The following is a 17,658-nucleotide window of genomic DNA, read 5'->3' on the forward strand; positions in this document are numbered from 1 at the left end:
CAATAATTTCCATGCAAGAGAAAATAAGAAAGAAAATATTCACTAGGATTCAGGAGCAGACGACAAAAGCTGAAAAAATTCAAGAAAAATATGCCCTAGCATATTTTAAAAATTGCAAGCAAGCATAGCAAGAACCCAGTTCATGGAGGTGCTTTGGAATGGCAAAGATGGGTATGAAGTCAGGTTGCTCACTGGGAGAAGAAGGCAATACACAATCAGTTTCCTCTTGGTTCCAAAGATGGGTATGAACCCAGGACACTACTGCCAATGTTGCTGGAGCATCTAGCTCTCATGTTCCCGGGTCACCTAGCTCTCAACCTGCATCTCAAGCTCCAGCACCAACAAGGCAGTTTAAACCTCCAAGAAACAAAGCTACAGCTACAACAGTTGGTACTCGTCCTGCTCCAGCACCAAAAACTGCACCAGGTGCTTCTCAAGCTGCTCGAGCACCAAGAACAGCAGCAGGTCCTCAAGCTGCTCCAGCAACAGGAAATCCACCAGTTGTCAAAGGCAGAGGAAGAGGAGCAAAGAGGGGCAGATCTGCTTCTTCAATTCCATCTTACTCATACTTCACTTGCAGTGGCACTACTGATGTAATAATGTCTGTGTGTACCCTCTACTTCTAGACTACGTGCTTTTGTGCTTTTGGTGATCATGTGCTTGTAAGCACCTATCTTGTAATATGCAGACCTGATGCAGATTATATTTCCTATTTATGACTCTAAATTTCCTTCAATTTGTTCTTGCGGAAGCCCAGGGCAGAGGAAGACCCCGATGACCACGACATCGCACTGCCCACAGCCGTATGCCGACAAGCAGTAATCGTCCCTGCGTCTCCCCGCCGCCGCCGTGCAAACCCTAGCTGAGAAATCCCCAATCAAGCTCACTGCCCCCGCGTCTCCCAACGGATATATCCCACTTCCAACGGCCCCATCTATCAGAGCGCGGGCCCACCAGTCAGAAGGATCCAGTTAACTATGCCACATAAGTGTTTTTCTGCCCAAAACGACTCCAGGGTTTAATTTAGACCGGGATTTGAGAGTTGGGATTGCCGATTTCAAGGATTTGGACTTGGGGGTTCGATTTCGCTAGCCTCTACGAGTTCAAGGTTCATTTTGAATTTTTTCCTTCAGAGAAATGCATGGTTGAACCAAATGGATACTCGATTTTACGAATCGTAACACGAATACATCTCTCTTACTTTATTTAGTTGGTTTTATAATCCAGGGATGATAATTTGGTCTGCAATCTTCTATTCTTAAATAGCTAGAACCTACTGTCCAATTCTTTCTCCATGCAACAATACCATATCATCAAGTCGTGCATGTAGTCATGAGTTACTTTTTCATTAATCTTTTCATGCAAAATATACCGTCTTGCATGAATTTTTTCAGGGTAATTAAGCAAGACATTTTTATAATGGTTTTTTATTAACATTAGTTTTTTAACATTTATCCATATATTTTTTAACAAGTTTTCTGCAGCAACGCACGGGGCTTCGTCTAGTTATAGTAAAACTTCTACTTGGATCCTATAACAGAGCTTTTGTAAAAAAAAAAACACAGCACAGACGCAAGCGTTTATACACGCGCATACACTCATTCCTATAAACGCACACATGCATGTCCTATCCCTATGACTATAAGCACCTCCAAGACTGAACCGACATATCATCTTAAGATTTACAAAGTCACCGTAGACGCCTCGTCGTCGACGAAAACGTCTCCTCCTAGTAAAAGTGTATTGTCGAAAATCCTGAAATAAATTCAAAAGACTTGAACCTGATGGACTATCATAGGTGCCTCTAACCATTCAACCATAGGTTGACAAGAGTAATACTCCTTGTCGGCAGCTTTTAGCTCTACTATGTACAAGCCTACAAGAAAATATTTCTTGGGTATGAAATGGAGTACATATATTCAGAGAAATGCATGGCTGAACCAATTGGAGACTCGATTTTACGAATCGTAACACATATACATCTCTCTTACTTCATTTACTTGGTTTTTTAATCTAGGGTTGATAATTTTGGTAAACAATTATAGTAAAACTTTTACTCCTTTCATTCCAAAATAAGTTTCTTAAGTTTAGTACAACTTTATATACTAAAGCTAGTACAAAATTAAGACAATTATTTTAGGACAGAGGAAGTACTTGGCTCCTCTGACCGCTCCTCTGACCAGAGCTCCAGTAATTATTAGCTTACCAAACATCTTGACAAGAGTAATACTCCTACATAAGAAGTGGTACTTTATTCAGCGCACGGTATCACCAGAAATATTATCAGCTAAATGCTCGGTCCAAAGATACATAAGACGCAAAACTCTGCGACGCTACAGAACTGTCATTCCAGAACATCGCTGAGTGAAACATAATGTTCAGTCTCAGCATATATATAACCATTCTACATAGCCATGATCAACATAGGTATCTCTGGATGGAGTTTGAGGCTAACACCATGGTAATTAATGGATGGCGGCCCTTCACATTGGCTTCTCGTAGCTGTTCTGGTCTCTGAACTCCGTCATCTTACTTCTGATGTAATCTCCCATATTAGGCTGGATAAACATGTGTGTGGGGTCAAGAATGTGCATGATGAACTTGTCCGATGCGGGCATTGACGCATTCATATTAACAATGAACTGAGCCATCGGTATATCACTGGGAAACCAAAAAGATAAACCAGTGGGTTAAGTAAAACTGCAGAGTGATGGTCAAATGAACAAAGTCGGTTGATCCTGTTGGGATTTATGAGCTTACCAGGAGATGAACAACCCCTTGATTGCATTAACCATCTTTCAATGTGCTCAGTACAGTAGAATATATATATATTTACCTGTTTGGCAAACAGAACAACCAAGTCATTTGGAATAGTAATGTTACTGAAACACTTACAAACAATTTGACACATATCATACAGACAATGGTGTTCTACAGTGACAATGGGTGATACCATTTAGCCAGGAGCAGAGAGAAAACAGGGGGAGGAGGGGAGCAGGATCGAGCGGTGAACACCAAGTACCCACTGTCTAGACATTGAGTTTGGAACTTTGGATTGGGACCATCAAAATGGAAAAGAGAATCCAGCATGTGCCAGAGTTTAGGGGAACATACACCCAATGCATGGATAATCCAAATGTGTTTACATCACATGGCAGCAACAATCTTTCAGAAAAAACGGTAACATTAACGTGGGATGGACTAGATAGCTGAGTGCACCTGGAGGGGGCGGCGAACGCTGTCAGAGGAGAAGCCTCCTGGGCGCGAATCTTCCGGTCTTGGCGAGGGGAAGGAGGCGCGGACAAGGTCCGTGGCTCGCCGGCGACGGCGACGGTGAAAGGAGGACGGAAGGGAATGACTGCTATATGATGATATTGGGCTAATTATCCTTTTTGAGAGCCCAGCAGTAGTTGGCAAAGGCTGGCTATACGGGCCAGCCTAATACCACCACAAACTTTTTAGCCCGGTATGTTGGGATCACTCTGAAGAATACTTGGGACCCATTTGTAGCATATTAACCAGGATTTTAGCCCTAAAAAATAAACAATACTAAACTGCAGCATTTTAACCCTAAAAAACTCAGTATTTATTTATTTGATATATTCTAGCAAATATATTATTGAAAATTGGTTCACATATACATACATATATACTCTGAAATAAAAATATATTCATATATATGGATTGCTGGTTTGAATCATCCCAAACACGGTGTACCACGATTAGCTACGAGGCGACATAGAGGAACAAGGCTACATGACAGACTAGCAAGGCACATGATCGAAGCATCGATACTGAACTAACGCGGGTGCCCGGGGTAGCACCTAGAGGAGGGGGGGGGGGGTGTCACGATGCAAGTGGAGGAGGGCGGCGTCGTTTGAATGGATGGATGCAGCAACCTTCATGAGAGGATAGCTGGAAGTCGGGTGGTTTTGCAAAGAAGGAGGCGCTCGTAGGGCCCAAGACTCGGTCGTGAAGTTGTAACCCGGCCTAGTTCATGGTGGGATCCGTATCCAGGGACAGTAAGAGCAGGTGAAGAAGAGATAATGTTGATGGGCCAAAAAGAATTGGGATCATGCAGCTTCATTCAGGGATATTATGTGTTAGTTTCATGATCTCATGGCGTAACGTTTGAAATATAATGATCGAGAGAGTTTTCTAATCGACCAGCTTCAAAGTTGTGACTTCTACCTTCATGAGTGTATTGGCACACCTCAAAATCATCCATGTGTTGGGAAATCTCTAGAACAATGGCATTGTAGTGGCCTCCTGCCCCTATCATGGATGTCTTTTATTGCCTCCAAACAGTCTCACACAATGAATACCTTGAGCAACATCATATCATCAGCCAATGCCAAAGCTTCTCAACAAGATGGGACTTCCAGAACAGTAGGGTAGGTGATATTCTTGAATGTGATCGAGGACGAGCCTAGGAGCTTGCCCCGATTGGCGCATGACTCCCACCACTCCATGGCCGCCACTACTAGACACCGCACTCTCGACATTAAACTTTGCAAAACCCTCTAGAGGCGCTTTCTAAACATCAATTGATTGGTTTGGAGTTCCAGGCCATTTGGATGGTGATTTGTTCTGTTGGCTGCTCCGAATGTCACACATGAAGTTTTTGACTAAAAGTGTGCTCAAAGAGGCGTCTCGAACTCTCCTTCACGATTTTCTTTGTGCAAAGCATGCCAATTTTCCCATAATGTGGCTACCATGTGAATAAAATCATAATGTGACAAATGTCTCCATGACAATAAATAGCCAATGTCTGGTGTGTGGTTCCCTCGTCTCGATCATGGGTTCTACTACTTCATAAACATCCCATGTCTGGTGTGTGACTACCATATAAAAGTTTATTTTGGTGCCATACCGACTTAGTCATTTTAAAACCAGGAAAAGAGCAGTGGCGACTCTCATATTTTTATGGGGAAGCTAATAGGAGCCTAAGGTACAAGAATTGGACACCATGAAACATCTGCAAAATGAGAGCACATTACCTTGGGGTGTGCATTTGTGACCTAGGGTTTTATGCTTCACAATGTCCCGAACCCTGGGTAAAATCATTATGTCACGTAGGTGGGACTCATTCGTCTCTTCACCCCCTCACCGAACCAAATAAGAGGAGCACCTAAGGCTCCCTAGTGTTGTACAACAAGCCACGACACATGTGTTGTTTTCATGAAGTTGCCACTCTATTTTAGGAGAATGATTGGACAAGACCCAAACTATAAACGCAACATATGATCGTGTCAGTTTAGTGCTACTGTTTGTTGTATGTCAAGTATCTGTTTCTATGACCATGAGATCATGCAACTCCCGGACACCGGAGGAATGCCTTGTGTGTATCAAACGTTACAACGTAATTGGGTGATTATAAAGGTGCTCTATAGGTATCTCCGAGGGTGTCTGTTGGGTTGGCATGAATAGAGACTGAGATTTGTCACTCCGTATGACGGAGAGGTATCTCTGGGCCCACGCGGTAATACAATATCACAATGAGCTTGCAAGCAACGTGACTAAGGAGTTGGTCACGAGATTTTGTATTACGGAACGAGTAAAGAGACTTGCCAGTAACGAGATTGAGCTAGGTATAGAGATACCGACAATCGAATCTCGGGCAAGTAACATACCGATGGACAAAGGGAATAGCATACGGGATTGAGTAAATCCTTGACACTGAGGTTCGACCGATGAAAGATCTTCGTAGAATATGTAGGAACGCTATTGGTTATTGATCGGAGAGTGTCTCGGTCATGTCTGCATAGTTCTCGAACCCGCAGGGTCTACACACTTAAGATCCGGTGACGATATAAGCATAATTGAGTCATTGTGTTGGTGACCGAAGGTTGTTAGAGTCCCGGATGAGATCTTGGACGTGACGAGGAACTCCAGAATAGTGTGGAGGTGAAGATTGATATATAGTATGAAGTTCATCGGAGTTCGGAAGTGTTCCGAGGTGTACCGAGGGATTCACGGAGTGCCGAAAGAGGTTTCGGGAGGCCCCAACAATTGTTGGGGGGGGGCTCATAGTCCAAGGAGAGGGGGCACCCCAGCCCCCCGGGGGCTGGGTGCAGCCTCTCTCCCCAACCCACTTCGGCCGAAGGAGGGGTGGGCTCCTCCTTGGGGGCGCTGCTAGCCCAACTTGGGTGGCAAGGCATCCAAGTGGGAGGGGGCATCCAACCCTAGCCGCCACCCCTCTCCTCCCTTGTCCGTCGGCCCCTAGGGGGAAACCCTAGGGCGCCCTCCCCTCTTCCTCCCCCCTATATATAGAGAGGTGGAGCGAGGGCAGCCACACGACAATCTTGCCACGACGCTGCACCTCCTCTCCCTCGTAGTTCTCTCCTCCAAATACCCCTCGGTGAAGCCCTGCTGAGCTGTCACCACCAACACCTCACCACGTCGTCGTGCTGTCGGAGGACTCGGGTTGCTACTTCATCATCGCTCGCTGGATCGAGGAGGTGAAGGCGTCACCAAGCTGTACGTGTGTTGAACGCGGAGGTGCCGTCCGTTCGGCACTTGATCGGGAGATCGCGGGACGGTTCGTGATTGGATCACGAAGACGTACCACTACATCAACCGCGTTCCTGAACGCTTCCGCTTAGCGATCTACAAGGGTATATAGATTCAATCTCTCCTCTCGTAGATGGTCATCACCATGGATAGATCGTGTTTGCACGTAGGAAAATATTTGTTTTCTATGCAACGTTCTCCAACACAAATTTTCACAAAAAGATGGGAAAATTATATACTAATGATATAAAAATAGCATGAACAAAGCTCGAAAATGTAACTAAACACGGGAAAAAACACATGCTTAAAAGTTAAAGTTCCCATACAAAGAACTCTAAATCCTAGCCAAAGGAAAAAAAGGGCGGCCCTCGTACCCTCCATCCAAACTCCTGCTTCCTGCCAACACTGCCACCGGTTTTTCTCGCCTAGCCTCCGTCCCGATGGTGTTTTCAGCATCGTCAAAGGGCGTGTGGAGGTTGGTCTCCGACGGATCTCATGGGATTTGGTTGGTGTTTGTCTTCGATGGATCCACGTGGATCCGGTCTTTGTTTCTCCGTGCTCATGTGTCTACAGGTTGGATTCTTTCAATCTACATTTATCTTCATCGCGACGATTGCTACTCTGGCGCCCTGATCCTACGGGGTCTTAGCACGACGACTTCTCAACTGCCTACTACAACAAAAGTTTGTCCGCCTCTGATGAGAAAGAGGCGATGACGACGGCATGCCTTCGGCTCGCTCCAATGCTTCTAGGCGTCGCTAGGTGGCCTACGGATCCGAATGTATTTTTTTTTTCACTTTTGATGTTCTATGTACTATCTTGATAATCGATGAATAGTTAGGTCGGAAGTTTTCCTCGCAATAAAAGAAAGAAAAACTCAAAATCCTAGCACAAACCCTACACACACATACTCCTATGTAGGATTTCATTTGGGTTTTGCAGAATTTACTTGTGCAGTGTAGTGGAGTATAGTACGTATAATTTTGAGTGGCAAGTGCAGTATTTAGTTGGGGTGTGCTTCTCCTCCGAATCTCTCTCTTGTCCTGTCGGCCATGCCGTCCCTCTCCTCTCCCCTCCCCTATCCCCCTTCCGCCCCCCCTCCCTCGCCCCGGGGTCGGCCCGAGCTCGCCTAGCTAGGCTACGCCACTGTACTGGGAAGCGTGGGAGCCAGCTGACCGGGCCGGATCGGCCGCCCTCCGCCCGCCCGGCCATGACGCGCCGCCTGCGCCGCCGAACCGCCAGGGACGGCCCGGCGGCGCATCCGCGCCCGCTCGACTGGACCGCGCTCCCGGACGACGCCACGCTGCACCTCTTCGCGCGCCTCGGCTACCGCGACCGCGCCGCCCTCGCCGCCACCTGCCGCGCCTGGCGGGCGCTGGCCGCCTCGCCCTGCCTCTGGTCCGCGCTGCACCTCCGCCGCCTCGACCCGGCCGCCGCGGCCACCCTCGCGCCCCGCTGCGCGCCCCACCTGCGCAGCCTCCGCCTCGCCGGCCGCGCCGCCGCGGAGGCCGCCCCCTTCCTCCGCGCCACAGGGCTCCGCTCGCTCCGCCTCTCCGGCTGCCGCGACCTCACCGACGCCGCGCTCGCCGTCCTCGCCGCGCGCCACGGGGGCCTCGCCGAGCTCCACATCGGCCCCGACCCGCTCGACCGCATCTCCAGCGACGCCCTCCGCAGCGTCGCCCTCTGCTGCCCGCGCCTCCGCTGCCTCCGCCTCTCCGGCCTCCGCGAGGTCGCCGCCGACGCCCTCGCCGACCTCGCGCGCCACTGCCCGCTCCTCCACGATCTGGCCCTCATCGACTGCCTCGCCCTCGACGAGCCTGCTCTCGCCGGCCTCACATCCATCCGCTTCCTCTCCGTCGCCGGCTGCCAGAACATCAAGTGGGCCACCGCATCCGCGTCCTGGGCGCAGCTCCCCTCCCTCTCCGCCCTAGATGTATCCCGCACCGACGTCTCCCCCGGCGCCGTCTCCCGCCTCATCACACACTCCACCACCCTCAGGCTCATATGCGCCCTTAACTGTGCCTCCCTCGAGGAGGAAGAGGCGCACAGCCCCGCCGCCTTCGCCAACTCCAGGGGCAAGCTCGTGCTCACCATCAACCGCACCGTCTCTAAATTCATCGCCGCCGATGCCGCCCCGCTGTGTCCAGACACTGCTGTCAAGGACGTTGTGGTGTTCGATGAGTGTAGCTCTTTAAGTGGCAAGCGCAATGGGGTGTCTCAGCTCATAACATGGCTCGAATGGGTCCTGTCGCAGTCCCTCCTGCGAATTCCAGAGACCAACCCACATGGCATGAACCAGTTTTGGCTGGACCAGGGCGCTGCGCTGCTGCTAACCCTGCTCAAGAGCTCCCAGGAAGATGTGCAGGAGCGGGCGGCCACCACGCTCGCGACATTTGCGGTTATCGATGATGAGAACACCAATGTGGACCCTGCAAGGTCCGAGGCTGTGATGCTCGAAGGGGGGATACCAATGCTGTTGGATCTCGCAAGGTGCTCCAGGGAGACTCTGCAGTCTGAAGCTGCAAAGGTTTTTGAATTCTACAGTTATATTCAAGCTATAGTGGTGTCAATATTCAAGCTATAGTAGTGTTGATAATTTGTTATGCATATTGATGTCATCGTGCAGGCGATCGCCAACTTATCCGTGAACCCTAAGGTTGCAAAAGCAGTTGCAGATCAGGGAGGTATTGCCATACTCACTAACATGGCAAAGTCAGTAAACCGTCTGGTTGCTGAAGAGGCTGCTGGGGGGCTGTGGAATCTGTCAGTGGGAGAAGAACACAAGGTTGTGAGTGCTCGGTGTTGTTTCTAACTGCTTTACCCTCGGCATTTCTTGTCCGGTATGATGATTAATTTCAATTTCTTATCAGGTGGCTATCGCAGCGGCTGGTGGGATAAAAGCTTTGGTTGATCTTATATTTCGATGGCCTGCAGGAACTGGAGTGCTTGTAAGGACTGTCTCAAAATTCTTCACCTTATATGTTGTGTTGATTCAGTTTGTAATAGATGTTTTTTTTTAATTGTCATAACTTTTTACAGGAACGTGCTGCTGGTGCACTTGCAAATCTTGCTGCTGATGACAAATGTAGCTTGGAGGTTGCAACGGCTGGTGGCATCCATGCCTTGGTTACGCTTGCTCGCTCCTGCAAAGTTGAAGGGGTTTTAGAGCAGGTAACACATACCTTGCTTTTAATGAATAACACATACCTTGCTTTTAGTGCTTCTACATCTTCCATTTTTGTCAAATTAGTTAAATCTACCCTAGCCCCCCTGTATTCAGCCGAATAAGCTTAGTCAGAAACTGCAGCATACGTGCCTGGCCGGTTAGACACACTTAAATCTGCACTATTTTTAAAAATTTATGTCTTGTCTGCACTGTCCAGAGCTGTAATGAGTGAGTGCATGCTTACACATTTCCTCTACAATTGGTGTTTACAAAATAAGGATAAAAACACATTGCAAAACTGTTTTGGCCTTCTTCATCTAAATTTGGGCTGCGTGGATAATAATTATTGGATTTATGTTTGCTGAGGCCAGAGGAGCTGTTCCCACTGTTTGTTGTGCACATTGTTTTTTTTTTGTGCTGACAGAATTGAATCTTCTAATGAGATCCCAAGTCTGTACCGTTTTTATTTTTTCTTCTTGTTTTAGAACATAACAATTTTCACTTAAATATGCAATCTGATTTAGTTCAGTGTTGGGTTATCTTGTAAATAACTCGAGTATCATTTTGCATGCAGGCTGCACGAGCTTTAGCTAATTTAGCTGCACATGGAGACAACAACAACAATAATGCTGCGGTTGGCCAGGAACCAGGTGCTCTTGAAGCTTTGGTGCAACTAACACATTCTCCCAGTGAAGGTGTCAGGTATAATTCTGCTTTAGTCAAGCGACATTGATCTGCCAAGCTTTTGTACTATATGTCACATATTTCTCCTTGAATCTTGCGACAAATCGCAAATTACAATTGGGCTATTTTTCATGCATCAATTAGACAAGAAGCTGCTGGTGCTTTGTGGAACTTGTCATTTGATGATAGAAATCGGGAACCCATAGCTTCTGCTGGGGGTGTTCAAGCTCTGGTATGGCTCTATATTCGCTGCATCTACTGCGAATTTCTTATTCTTTTACATATGCATATACGTGACATCTCTCATATAGAGCAAGCTGAGTTAAAGTAAAATCTAGATTTAATTTTGACCTAAGCAAATTTTTGAAGAATAATGGACGTGTTTCAAGAGAAAAAAAACATATTGCCATTTTTGTTATTTTGAAGAATTGAGAAAATATGCAAGAGAAGCACGAACCACCTTTTTCCCCCCCTATCTCTCCTTGCTTTGCACCGACAGCAAACTCACCTGGCCCATCACCCTTTATATGCTTTATAATAGGAAACATTTCTTTCCTTAACACAAATGGTGTTTAGGTCTCGCTCTGTCAAGAATGTTTAAATGCTTCGGACGGTCTTCAGGAGAGAGCTGCGGGTGCTCTGTGGGGACTATCTGTTTCAGAAGCTAACAGGTAACTGAATAACTGAATTGATGGCATAATCGTGCATTTGGATTTTTTTTATACTCTGTTTTGGCTTGATGAAGGGGAGCCTTGGCGCAGTGGTAAAGCTGCTGCCTTGTGACCATGAGGTCACGGGTTCAAGTCTTGGAAACAGCCTCTTGCAGAAATGTAGGGAAAGGCTGCGTACAATAGACCCAAAGTGGTCGGACCCTTCCCCGGACCCTGCTGCCCCTTCTGTTTTGGCTTGATCTCTTGAGTCCAAGTCTTGCAATGCAAGATGCAGGATGGTGTTTGCATGAGGGTGATTTTTCAGGATTTAGTTCATATTTTTTGGAATATATCTGTACAAAAAAAAAACATTAAGAATATCAGTATGATCTGGTGGACAAATATTAGTTTGCTTATGAACAACAAGAAGTAGCGGGTGAAAAAACTAAAAATATGCAGAGTGAAGGTAAGCATATATATGAGCTCACTATGAATGACATAGATCATGTTGTGAAAATAAGCATACGATACAACATATGCATCTATTACACTTATGTGCATGTATTTTGTTATATCTTAATTTCTTTGTACAGTAAATGGAGTAAAGATGCTATACTATTAAGGTGGGTAGAGATTGTTGAAGTGTATATGTGGATTGCCTAGCCCTTTCCATCAGTTCGGACTTTTGGTTGCGTTGGCTAGTGCATGAAGCTTAACATGGTATCAAAGCCTAATGTCTTGAGTTCAAGTCCTGGCTTTCGCAGTTTATTAAGAAATTGCTGCCGCCCCCTATCTGTCCACGTATAGGCCTCTTGAGCCATACCTCTGAGTTTGTCCACGTGTTGACTTTCCGCGTTACACGTGAGGGGGGGTGTTGAAGTGTATATGTGGATTGCCTAGCCCTTTCCATCAGTTCGAACTTTTGGTTGCGTTGGTTAGTGCATGAAGCTTAACAGAGATGACAGTTATGTAATAATAATAAATTCGCAGAGACTTTAGTTAATAGTTGTTCTCAGCATAAGCTTCATTGTTTGCTTTGAACTCTTCCGCGTTTTGTTTGATGTGCTGGATTGGAAGTGCTTTGCATGATACAGTTACCGATTTTCTTTCCTGCTGCTAACGTTTCTGTTTCGCTTTCAGCATTGCTATTGGAAGGGAAGGTGGCATTCCACCTCTAATTGCATTGGCACAGTCGGAGGTTGAAGTAAGCGCTGCTTATCTTCAATGCACCCAGTGTTTTGGTTTATATAAAGACAATATAAACACTGACATAGACTTAAACAAAACCATGTTCTTTTATTTTCTATTTGCTTCAATGCACCAGATGTATCATGCACACTACATAATGCACCAGTGCAGTGTACCGTATGCTTAGTTTCTTCTTCTGTCAATAGGTCTGTGTTGAGCTTCTGAGAGCAGTCTTATGATCGTGCACTTCATTCTGGTCCAGTTATTTGAAGCTTGTGATCCTGTTTGATCTAATTTTCTTCATCTGAACTTTATGTAGCTGATTTCTTGATCAATATTGTAAGTAAAGTCAAGATTAAGTTCTTGCCACCATAATACTCTTTTCTTGAATCTCGATGATGCCCTTTGTTCATTGTTAAGGTTGACTAATCTCTGCTGCTTATGTGATTCTAATGGTACTTTATCATATAGATTTGCATCCTCTGTATCTAGTACTTTCTCCGTAAGGAAATATAAGAGCGTTTAGATCACTACATTAGTGATGTATAAACGCTCTTATATTTCTTTACAGAGGAGTACATCCTTTGTAAGCTAAGCATGCAAACAAGAAAAACTTCATTTTTCTCAAGGTATGTTACTTGCTATTTTTACAGGTTGTTCATGAGACTGCAGCTGGTGCACTGTGGAATCTTGCTTTCTATTCTTGTAATTCTCTCCGCATAGTTGAAGAAGGCGGTGTACCTGTCCTAGTGCATTTGTGCTCATCATCACACTCAAAAATGGCTCGGTTCATGGCTGCACTAACCCTTGCTTATATGTTTGATGGAAGGTACGCTGCTTTTGTGTCATTGCTTCTCCCTCATGTTGCTTAAGCTGTACAAGGCATGCCAAAACGTACCATGGTTCAGTTGTTTTCCCCATATGTTACTATATATTTGCTGAAGTATATGCAAGTTTTCTTTACGAAGTTTCCTTGTATTGTATGGATTGCACTGCTTGTTTTAATATCTGAAAAGCAGACGACCTTAGATGCTACATGCCAGTATAAAGCCATTCGCAAAGATCTAAGTTAGAAAACACCACCGAATGTGTCATTGACATGTGGCCCTCCCTCACACACTAGATGGTATCTTCCAATTTATGCCTCTGTGCAATCTGAGTGAGCTTTCTTTCTTAGTATTAATTGACAGTATGGTCTCCATATCTGCTTGTAGATATGTTGCTAAAATTTCAGTAGTATAGCTGCTGAAATAGTATATATTCTTTGTCTCAACAAAGATTTTTGAGATATTGCAGAAAGAGCTAAAATAGAAGTGTGTACTTTATATATGGTCTAATCTTGAATTGTTGACTGGCAGAATGGATGAGGTAGCATTGGTTGGGACATCCTCACAGGGTAGTTCCAAAATTGTAAAATTTGAGGGAGCAAGAAGGCTGGCATTTAAGCATATAGAAGCCTTTGTGTTAACCTTTTCCGATCCACAAATGTTTTCTACGGCTGCTTCATCCTCAGGCGCAGCAGCGTTATCTCAGGTTGCTGAAGCACTTTTTATACAAGAAGCTGGACATCTTAGATGCAGGTTTGATTTTGTATTCCTTTGAATAGTATCAACTAGCCCTGAAGCTTAAGCCTTTGACTTTTCAACTCAAATATGAAATGAAGACAGTTATGTCAAGACATCTTCCTTTGATATAACTCTCTGATTTGTTAGTTCAATCTGAGTTCTGGTTTACTATCCATGTTTAAAACTGCAAAAGGATCAGCGGAATGATTTGTTTACTTAAAGACCATACCGAAGCTAGTTTTGACATTTTTAGAGCTCATCCGTAATAGACGGACGAATCCGTTGAGATTTGGGAAGTTTGAAACAGTAACTTTAAAGTTCAAATGTGTTTGGCTCAAAATAAGCACATTTATTTATGTAGTTGAGGGCGAAACAAGTTTGTTAAAACTTTGGTCAGTCAATATCTTCAGAAACTTGCTTGCTGCTTGTGGCTGTCTTGTCGGTGATATCAGTCAGGAGTTGAGGTTCTGCTATGAGCCGGCACTGCTAGTATTAGTTTTTTTACATATGGTCTGGAGAAACGAAAGCAGGAAAGAGGATGGGTACCGATGGGCTGGCTAGGTTCAGGCAGTGGCGGAGCCAACGCCCGGCTAGCCTGGGCATTTGCCCGGGCTCCCTACCTACACACAAGCTAGCGATGGCCGTGTCACAACGGGAAAATTTGTCATCGCATGTACCAGTAGCCTGGGCAGCCGTGGCCGAATTGGCTGTCGTTTGCTCAGTTCATGAAACGAGAAGGCCTACTAGACATGCATGTACCAGTAGCTGGACTAATATTTAATAGATTAATGGGCTGATCATGGTTTACCTGTGCGTTTTCCTTCTGCGACGGACTAGCTAAGCTAAGCATGTGGTTTGGCTCATCGGCTGTTGCTTTGTTTACTCGGAAAAATGCTAGAAGCTTTTTAGTCTCTCTAAAAAATTTGTAAGCTTTTTACTCCTTTCATTCCAAAATAACTATCATAGTTTAGCTTAAATCTAAATTAAAGGCACGACACTTACTTTAGAACGGACTAAAATGAAAAAACATAACCTTTTCACTCTCTCTAAAAAGAAGTAAGCTTTTTTACTTCCTCCGATCCAAAATAAGAGACGTGGTTTTAGTTCCAATTTGCACGAGAAGCACAACACTTATTTTAGAACGGACGAAATTTGCTTTCACACTAACCAAACGACGCCTCTGAATTCCAGGATGGGCCGGCCACCCCATTAATGTCCAATTAAACACTGTCAAATCACTCCCTAACTCCCTTCGCTCAGTAGTTACCCATGGGTGTAGCAAAACTCGTTTAATCGAGACGGGACACCATCGGTCGATCGCTCCATCACTCCGCAACACATCATGTTCGGCTATTCTTGTTCGAGACAACTTCATCCTCGGTCTATATGAGAGATGGAGACGAATCAACCGCAAGTGGAGGCTAGAGGGTGTGTGCCTAGGGTGGAGCCGTAGCGGATCCGTGGGATATTTCGAGGAACGGCTTGCATCATAGCCTGCTTATCCCTTCCTTCATAATTAGATGAGGTTGCTAACTGATTTTAAGATTGAGAGACTTGTTAGGGCTTAAATTTTAAGGTCAGGGTGTGGGTAATTGGTCATTGGTGATGATCCTTCATAATCGTAATCTTTTGTCTAAAGATTTGTTCTGAATAGTTGATGTTAACTTCAAAATTTAAATCATATAATGCATATATGAGGAGGTTTGGGGTTAATAGACCAAACACTCCAAATGTGAATAGAGTGTAATCGGAAACAAAAGAGTTCTGGCTCCGCCCTAAAATACGTGTTGAGCACGTTCAAGGAAAGAGGGAGAAAAATTGTGAGTATCCTCCTCATATCGAACATAGAAAATAGAATTGTGGTTCAGAAACTTGGTGTCATTTTATATGTTATACTTTGAAACATCGAATTTTTGATTCACCCTAAGGCTCAAACTTGCCCAGGCTCCAGAAAATTTGTGGCTCCGCCACTGGGTTCAGGAATGCACTGAGTAGTGGAAAGAGCCTAGTTATGTTTCCGAATGCTGTGTCGGTGCAGCACATAGCTGCTTAATGTGGACTATTTGTTTGGAGTGTTATCATGTGATAATGTGTTGGACCATGCTTAATGTGGACTACTGTTGGATGAGTTATTGTGTGATAATGTGTTGGGCTGTTGTGATTTCTTTATATTCTTATCTGCATAATTGTTGAGCTTGTGGCACGATGTAGGTATTGATTTTGAGTAAAACACAGGATAATACTAATTTAATTTTAACTTCCTTCAGCCGAGCTGAGATTGCTAGGTTTGTTGACACGCTACGGAATCCTTCATCAGTTCTTCGTGCTTGTGCAGCTTTTGCCCTGCTTCAGGTTGGTTCCTGTATATTCAGATTTATGGTGGGGATGCATGCATATATGTTTAGACATGCCTCTGTTTCTAGCCCTTGGCATAGCGCCTTTGTTGCGCTCCTTGATATTTGACATGATTTGAAGCAAATGATCAATGGTTTATCCAAACCTGCCTTCATGCTTGTTTCCATGTACCCTTAGTTGCTTCATTTTGTGATACACTTCTTCCGACCCTGCTGTTATACTTGCTGCATCCCCCTGACTAACTGTCTCTAATGATGCGTGCAGTTCACTATGCCATCCGGTCGGCATGCTGTGCACCACGCAACCCTACTTCAGAAAGCTGGGGCATCCCGAGTCTTAAGGTGGGCAGCAGCTGCGGCAACAGCTCCCATCGAAGCGAAGATCTTCGCAAGGATCGTCCTTCGGAATTTGGAGCTCCACCAAGCAGGGCCTTCAACATAGAAGCAAAGGATGAGCAAACAGTATTACTACTTTAATGGTGGAGAAGAGCAGCTGACATATTTATTCCCCCATATCTATGGCTTTGGCATGAACCAGACGACATGACGGCTATCGTCGTCGAATTTTGGCAACTCTTCAGAGAACTTGGTTGGCATCTTGTTGTTTCCGCTGAGTGTGCTTGCGATTTTGTGTGTAAAAGCAAGTAAAGTAAAATTGCCTAGTGTGTAAGATAATCTTATGGATGAGTGCACTAGCTAATTTATGAGGTGTTTGCGGTATATTTGGACTTCAGCTGCAGCCAACTCTAAATTATTTGAAGGTTTTGCTTTGTCCTAAGTCAAACCAATCTACATTTGACCCAAGTCTAGATAAAAGAAAGCATGTTTTTTAATCAAAACACCACCCACTTTATTCATTAGATAAAACAGATACACTGTTAGGCTGTATGTGGTACGAAAATGTATTTCATGATTAATTGAATGAAACTAATTTGTTGATATATTTTTCTATCGTCTCTGTTAGACCTAGAAAATATATTTTTTAGGAATGAAGCTATCAACATGAGTAGGGCGTTTTGGAGGCTGAGCTTCGTGGAGGCTGGAATTTTGAAAAATAAAAAATTCAAACTTGTTAGTTTCAAAAAATTCTGAATAATATATACTCCATCTGTTCCTAAATATAAGTCTTTCTAGAGATTCCACTATTGAACTACATACGGATGTATATAGACATATTTTAGAGTGTGGATCCATTCATTTTGCTCCGTATGTAGTCCTTTATTGGAATGTCAAAAAGACTTATATTTAGGAACGGAGGGAGTACATGTATATAAGGATAGATAGATACATAATGTACATGCGTGTTAGACAAAATACGTTAAATTGAGAGCTAAAAAAACAAATATGTGCCTTTTTAGCACATGTGTGTTCATTAAGTCCATGTTTTTCTTGGCACCTTGCATTTCATGGTATTTCATCCTGAAATTTCAGACATACACATTGCAGGTATTATATGTGTAGTTTTTTCAAAAAAATTGAAAAGTAAAAAAAAATGAATTTGAAATTGCCTCCATTTGGCATTTTTCTATAAACAGAAC

General features: G+C 44.5%; 2 protein-coding genes across 2 annotated transcripts; one reads left to right on the forward strand and one right to left on the reverse strand.

The window, feature by feature from the left end:
- Nucleotides 1–2,265: 2,265 nt before the first annotated feature.
- Nucleotides 2,266–3,315, reverse strand: LOC123447530 (general transcription and DNA repair factor IIH subunit TFB5-like). Its single transcript, XM_045124139.1, has 3 exons — nt 3,220–3,315; nt 2,761–2,836; nt 2,266–2,661 (listed from the first exon to the last, which is right to left on the reverse strand). The coding sequence occupies exons 2-3, from the start codon at nt 2,793–2,795 to the stop codon at nt 2,484–2,486; spliced, it is 213 nt and encodes a 70-aa protein (XP_044980074.1). The 5' UTR covers nt 2,796–2,836; nt 3,220–3,315; the 3' UTR covers nt 2,266–2,483.
- A 4,213-nt stretch (nt 3,316–7,528) lies between these two features.
- On the forward strand, nt 7,529–16,840 carry LOC123450010 (protein ARABIDILLO 1-like). The gene is made up of 12 exons (XM_045127404.1): nt 7,529–9,040; nt 9,140–9,298; nt 9,384–9,461; nt 9,553–9,684; nt 10,254–10,381; nt 10,508–10,595; nt 10,940–11,034; nt 12,154–12,217; nt 12,855–13,030; nt 13,560–13,781; nt 16,034–16,118; nt 16,386–16,840. Exons 1-12 carry the CDS (start codon nt 7,724–7,726, stop codon nt 16,560–16,562), a joined length of 2,721 nt encoding a protein of 906 aa, XP_044983339.1. The 5' UTR covers nt 7,529–7,723; the 3' UTR covers nt 16,563–16,840.
- Nucleotides 16,841–17,658: the final 818 nt, after the last annotated feature.

Source organism: Hordeum vulgare, chromosome 4H (assembly GCF_904849725.1).
Source record: "Hordeum vulgare subsp. vulgare chromosome 4H, MorexV3_pseudomolecules_assembly, whole genome shotgun sequence".
Classification (NCBI taxonomy): Eukaryota; Viridiplantae; Streptophyta; class Magnoliopsida; order Poales; family Poaceae; genus Hordeum; species Hordeum vulgare.